Genomic DNA, 6,612 nt, shown 5'->3' on the forward strand with positions numbered 1-6,612 from the left:
TTATTTTGAACCCAATAAAGACTACTTCAACACATTTGAATATTTCAAAAGGAAAGAAACGAGCTATTCGACCCCTTGTGCAGCATTGTTGATTTTATATATTATTCACATGTACTTCTGTGAAGAATCCCTATTTTAAAAACAAAGTCAAATAAGACACTGATTTCTTTTTATTGGAAGAAAATACAGACCAGGGAGTCTTATCTTTATCCAAGTATGCAAACTTCGATTTTTCTTTAAAGTTTTTAAGTAAAACAGGTACAGAAATAATATACAAAATCGAAGGGACTGTGTCAAATTCGACAAAAAATATTCAACATATTGTAATTATATCATCAGTGTATGTACACCGAAAAAAATAAGTAACTTCACAGTAGAAAAGAGTGTAAGAAGTGAAAAAATTCTTGCAAGGGATATTATAATTTTACACGATAAGCCTGACAAACGACATATGTAGCTAAAGAAATGTCAATGTAGAATTAATTCTACACGAACTTTTCTCTACGTTACTTTTATTTGCGAGTTTTTGGCCATCTTAGTCTTACTGCAGCCATAATCTGGCAACTTAAAATATTTTAATATAGATAAAATTCCGTATGTAATTCTACATATTTATTTACTTTTAGTGTGAGTCTGAAACAATAACAGAAATTTCTTATATGAATATTATAAACACTTGTTTTAAATGTTTATAGTAGATCTCTCAAATAAAAAAATTGTTGTTTGTGGTTTAAGGTACATTGCGCATGCAGTAATATTACTCTTATTATTTTAATTGCTTTGGTTTTTTAGTTTGGCCACATCAACCACGTTTTTAGTTTTAGGCTAAAGGAAGATTCAGTGTCAATCTCCTTCCATCAAACTCTCTAACACTCAATTGCGCATGAGCACCACGTCAGTTGTATAATAAAGGCGCCGTATCAGTTTTGCGCCATTGCGGTTGGAAATCAGACAGAGAAGTAAGTTGTAGTCAAACAATACTGTGAAGAAACCACTAAGATGAGAGAAATTGTACACATCCAAGCTGGTCAATGTGGTAACCAAATAGGTGCTAAGGTAAGAACGAGTATTATATCTATAGATATTTGCAGGTTTTCAACATATTTCCATTGTCACTGTGTAATACTAACGGTAGTGTACTGAACGCCTTTTACGCTTGCACAATGAAGTCACATTCGCAGTAGGTCATCACGCACCAAATCAATAAATGATAATGCTCCTTCTTGAGCTAACTGTAACATTTTGATGCTAACTCGGTGCTTATTTTCTTTCATATGTTTATGAGCTCTTATTATAAAAACGCAGGTAAAAAATTTAATTGCTTAAATTGCTTCATCGAATGGAGATCGAAAAATTTGTTGAAAACATACGATTTCGCATTTGTGCGTTGTTAATGGTTGTGTGTTCTATTGGTATTAACATAAAGTAGTACGATAATGGTATAAAAATGTCTCGTTTCGTGTTTTCTTTCTTTTTAATTGTTTTCTCGTTTTTAGTTATTTTAGGAAATTTTATAGCTTTACAGCATGATATATTATTAATGCACTCTTCTCTGTAAAAGGAAACAAAAAATCTAAAATGGCTAAGAAATCTTAAAGTATTTTACTTCATAACCCATAACATACAAATGGGGTCAATTTTTAACGAAATTTTTCAATATTATTTCCTGGTTAAAGTAAAGTTGTCTGTAGTTTAAATTGAATTATAAAAATTTAGTTAGAAAGACATACAGAAATTGTTACATTTTCGAACAAAACTTTTCTCATATATTTTAAAACACATTTTTGTTATTTCTTTTATAGTTTTAAATATATAATGTAACCTTTACCAACACTGAAATACGTTTTTAAGTGATACTGATAGATTAAAAGCACTTTTTCATAGCTTTTTACACTTAAGCATACAAAATAAATTTAAATATGTAAATTGTTCAGTTGAAAGTTAGTTGAACTGTGTAACAAACTGTAAATTACCCAACAAATGGTACTTAGATGATAAGTAATATGGTCATCATTTGGTTTGTTGTTTTGTGTATCTACTGTATTCTTTCTCTGTGATGCGACTTCTATACTGAAATTTATACGAGTTTAGTGATAAATGAACAGACATTAGGTAACAAAATTAAAAACAGGTATCTATGAATAACGGTCTTTTCAAATGATCACTGATTACTAGTCGGTAAAATTTCTTCTGAAGTTACAAAATTTGTTGAACTTTCAACAGTTCTGGGAGGTGATCTCTGACGAGCATGGTATCGACCCAATTGGAAGTTACCATGGAGACTCAGACCTGCAGTTAGAGAGAATCAACGTGTATTACAATGAAGCTTCAGGTAAAAAATGAACTCTTTCATTTCTCTTCTGTTCCACTGTTTTGTTCTTTAGTCCAACTACAAAGCGTAATATCTTGCAGTATTTTGTTCCAAATTGTGATATATTTCAAATATATCTGTGGATTCGACAAACTTGCATAAAAGAAAGGGTTGTATTTTATCGAGGCATGCGCAAAGGGTATGGTGGGGACCTGAGCTTCTCCATAACTGTTCTTGCGAATTTTTGTTAATTTGGTAAATATAATGCTGTTTAATTGTATGAATGCGATATTGTGCGTGTGTTTAGAGATCTGAGAGAGATCAAATTTAACTTCATGCGCAGTGTGCCTTATTTTCTAAAAATTACAGAACAATGAATAACGGACGTAGTTTTATTCAATAATTGCGGATACAGCAACTGTGTTGCTATGACAACTGCTACGGATTACGACAAATCGATATGCCGTCTACACTAAAAGCTAAATCAAACCACACCCTTGCTTGACCTGTACATTCGTGTAAACGCAGACTTGACTGTCTCCAGAGGCTTATTTAAAGGCTTACTTGTGAACTTTAATAGCGTATTAGTATTTTGCTATGAAACGAAAACCTTTTAAAATAAAATATCCTTTCACCTTGTTGTGATATAACATGGTGATTAATTGTAACATAAAACATCTTCAAAACATTCTCAGGTACGTTATTTTAACTATTTGTATCATATCCTTCTCTTTCTTTTATTCAACACAAGTCAGTCTTTTACGTATGGGTTTAAAAACTGAGTTAAATAGGCACTTGTATTAGTTGAATGACCAGAAAAACAAGTTGTTTCCAAACACCTGCTCACGATGGAACTTTTGACCATATATGGCCTGTCATATTGATGTCATATTCCAGACACGCCTACTACAAAATAATCTAGTAATTGGGTGTGTGAATATAAATATCTACGCAAAACAAGTTTTATTCTATGTGAAATTATAAACAAAAAAGCTAAATTAAAATGGAAGAGAATATTTGAAACATATTTATATAATTTTCGAGTTATATACTTAAAATAATACTCGTTAAGTTATTTCTTGCCAAATTTTTAAGTAATTAAGAAAATTATTTTAAATATTTTGAATAAAAAAGCTACACAATAGGCTGTCAGCCTTGTGTCTACTGCAAGAGGTACATTTACTTTTCATTGAATTTGAAAGGTTTTATAATGTTGAACAGAATTAAACACTTTACTAGATTATACAGTGTATTGGGATTTCCGTTATCAAGAAAGCATTATATGAAAGTATTTATTTTTTTAAGTTTTAGAAATCGCAAGTATTATATGTTTATTGGTATTTTGGTAAACTTCGTTTTAAAATTACAAAATGTTTTCTGACAATGTTTGTTCTCCACAAGTATTTTGCTTAAGTAAACATTAATAAACCAGTATATATGTATGACACCAAACAAAATATTTACTCTTGTCAAACTTCAATAAATAGGAGGTAAATATGTCCCTCGTGCCATATTGTTGGATTTGGAGCCTGGTACAATGGACTCTGTCCGATCTGGACCTTTTGGACAGCTGTTTCGTCCTGACAATTTTGTTTTTGGTGAGTTTCAAGATAAATGTTTAAAGTTAATGACAATTGTATATCCAACACCTATCAAGTATTAGATTTTAAAAAAAACATTGTAATATTTAACATTTTGATTGCTTCCTTTTACAGTTAAATTGGTTAAAGTATTGTTTCATGCTCTTGTTTCCCTTTAATAATATACACAACTTTCTGTTTACTGCTACAATTAAATATTTTCACATTTAATACATTGCTATATTTATTTACATTCATATGACAGTGATTTTTTTCTATTGAGTTCCTCCTACTCACTCACCTCATCTTCACCATGTTATTCTTACTTCTAGTTCTTCATGTACTTTATCTCAGGCTTCCATCACCACTTGCTTCCAAACAATCTTTTAAATAGTAAAGTCATTAATGTAGAATTGTATGTTACTGCAAGTGAAGACTTCTATTACTATTATAATTTCCATAGGTCAGAGTGGAGCAGGAAACAACTGGGCTAAAGGTCACTACACTGAAGGTGCTGAATTAGTGGACACTGTCCTAGATGTTGTGAGAAAAGAATCAGAAAGTTGCGATTGTCTCCAGGGTTTCCAGTTGGCTCACTCTCTAGGAGGAGGAACTGGATCTGGAATGGGAACCCTCCTGATCTCCAAGATTCGGGAGGAATATCCAGACAGGATTATGAACACTTTCAGTGTTATGCCATCTCCAAAGGTGATTTTAAGATATTTAGTTTGTGCTAAATATATTTTTCCCATGCAAAAGTTATAAAAACATTATGGTTTTTGTATTTCTAATGAAGAATAATTTTGTAAGCTCCAAAAATTACAATATTTGTGATTAAATAAATATTTACTGAAAACAGTTTAATTGCATAAATATCTTTGCTATACTTTTTATGTTCATTTGTGTAATACTTTTATAGCAATACTAAGTTCAAAAACATTTTTGGTATTTTCTATAGGTATCTGACACGGTTGTGGAACCCTACAATGCTACTCTCTCTGTCCATCAGCTTGTGGAAAACACAGATGAAACATTCTGCATTGACAACGAAGCTCTGTATGACATTTGTTTCCGTACCCTCAAACTGACCACTCCAACTTATGGTGACCTAAACCATCTCGTGTCTGTCACGATGTCTGGAGTCACTACTTGTCTAAGATTTCCTGGCCAACTGAATGCTGACCTCAGAAAACTTGCTGTCAACATGGTTCCTTTCCCTCGACTACATTTCTTCATGCCAGGTTTTGCACCACTTACATCCAGAGGGAGCCAACAGTACAGAGCACTTACTGTACCTGAACTGACCCAACAGATGTTTGATGCCAAGAACATGATGACAGCTTGTGATCCTCGACACGGTCGCTATCTGACAGTTGCAACAATCTTCCGTGGACGCATGAGCATGAAAGAAGTTGACGAGCAAATGTTAAATGTCCAGAACAAGAACAGTAGCTACTTTGTTGAATGGATCCCCAATAACGTCAAGACAGCTGTGTGTGACATTCCTCCACGAGGGCTGAAGATGAGTGCTACATTTATTGGAAACAGCACTGCTATTCAGGAAATCTTCAAGAGAATCTCTGAACAATTTACTGGTAAGCATTTGAAATATTGAAACTCGTTGAAGATTTTGAAAGTGTACTTCACTTTTTATCATTAAGAAGTTGATTACATTTAAACTTTTTAGTACTTCACCTAAAATGTGATCAACAACCAAAGTAAATAATACCTTGCAATTGTGAAAGCATTAGCAAACCAAGTTATGTTACAGAAATAGGTTTATATGAACACATTCAGTACTACTTATGTTAGTGACAAGAAGAAATATTCAGCACACTAAATATTTTTTTAATTACTAAAACAGTCTTGTGCTTCTAAATATCTGAATGGAAGACATCTTCTGAACAATGGAGAATGTTGATTAATTTCGCAATGTTTATTTCATACTAATATTCTGTATTGACGAGAAAACCCACTTGTAGAGAAAATTATATTTAAAAACAGCTGGTATGGATTGTGCTTTTTCTACCTATACCAGCCGTTTTTAAATATATAATGATACTAATATTGCTTTCAACTGTTACTCTAGCTATGTTCCGAAGAAAGGCTTTCTTACATTGGTATACTGGTGAAGGAATGGATGAGATGGAGTTTACGGAGGCAGAATCCAACATGAATGATCTGGTGTCCGAGTATCAGCAGTACCAGGAAGCCACTGCTGAAGATGAGGGGGAATTTGATGAGGAGGAACCACTAGAAGAAGCCTAAATTTTGTTTCTAAACATTTTTTCAAAATCTTTAAACATAATGTTTGACATTGTAGCTTGCTAATGATATGTTTATTTTGTATTTCTATTGGACATTTTAGTTTTCGTTAAAATAAAGTAAATGCTCAATTTCCCATCTTTCAGAAAAATACCTTGTTGGCTAAAAGAGAACAAAGCTATTGTTTACAACAGTAAAATGTTTTCATGTCTATAAATAAAGGAGATGTGTGAAGATCACAATTTTTCGTTTAGTTTTTTTACTTGAATGAGAATATATACAAAGTTGGAAAACAACAGATTAATTTAACACTAAAACTACTGGTAAGGTACATGGATGTTGTAAATTCTATAAACACATTCTTTAACTTATTATACACCGATTTATTGTATTACAGGTTCCATAATAAGATTAAAAAAAGAAATGTGTAATTTGTTTACTTTTTCATGATTTTTT

General features: G+C 32.1%; 1 protein-coding gene across 1 annotated transcript; it reads left to right on the forward strand.

Moving 5' to 3' along the window:
• The first annotated feature begins 881 nt into the window (after window positions 1-881).
• LOC143239332 (tubulin beta-2B chain-like) lies at window positions 882-6,398 on the forward strand. Its single transcript, XM_076480310.1, has 6 exons — window positions 882-1,056; window positions 2,224-2,332; window positions 3,799-3,909; window positions 4,355-4,599; window positions 4,850-5,486; window positions 5,981-6,398. Exons 1-6 carry the CDS (start codon window positions 1,000-1,002, stop codon window positions 6,157-6,159), a joined length of 1,338 nt encoding a protein of 445 aa, XP_076336425.1. The 5' UTR covers window positions 882-999; the 3' UTR covers window positions 6,160-6,398.
• The last annotated feature ends 214 nt before the right edge of the window (window positions 6,399-6,612 follow it).

This window comes from Tachypleus tridentatus, chromosome 13 (genome assembly GCF_004210375.1).
Source record: "Tachypleus tridentatus isolate NWPU-2018 chromosome 13, ASM421037v1, whole genome shotgun sequence".
NCBI classification, from domain to species: domain Eukaryota; kingdom Metazoa; phylum Arthropoda; class Merostomata; order Xiphosura; family Limulidae; genus Tachypleus; species Tachypleus tridentatus.

Excerpts from the sequence above, each read along its gene's own strand:
- LOC143239332 (XM_076480310.1), top strand. The coding sequence starts at position 1,000 with ATGAGAGAAATTGTACACATCCAAGCTGGTCAATGTGGTAACCAAATA. Across the intron at positions 1,057-2,223 it reads GTAACCAAATAGGTGCTAAG|TTCTGGGAGGTGATCTCTGA; the intron begins GTAAGAACGAGT and ends AACTTTCAACAG. Across the intron at positions 4,600-4,849 it reads GTGTTATGCCATCTCCAAAG|GTATCTGACACGGTTGTGGA; the intron begins GTGATTTTAAGA and ends TATTTTCTATAG.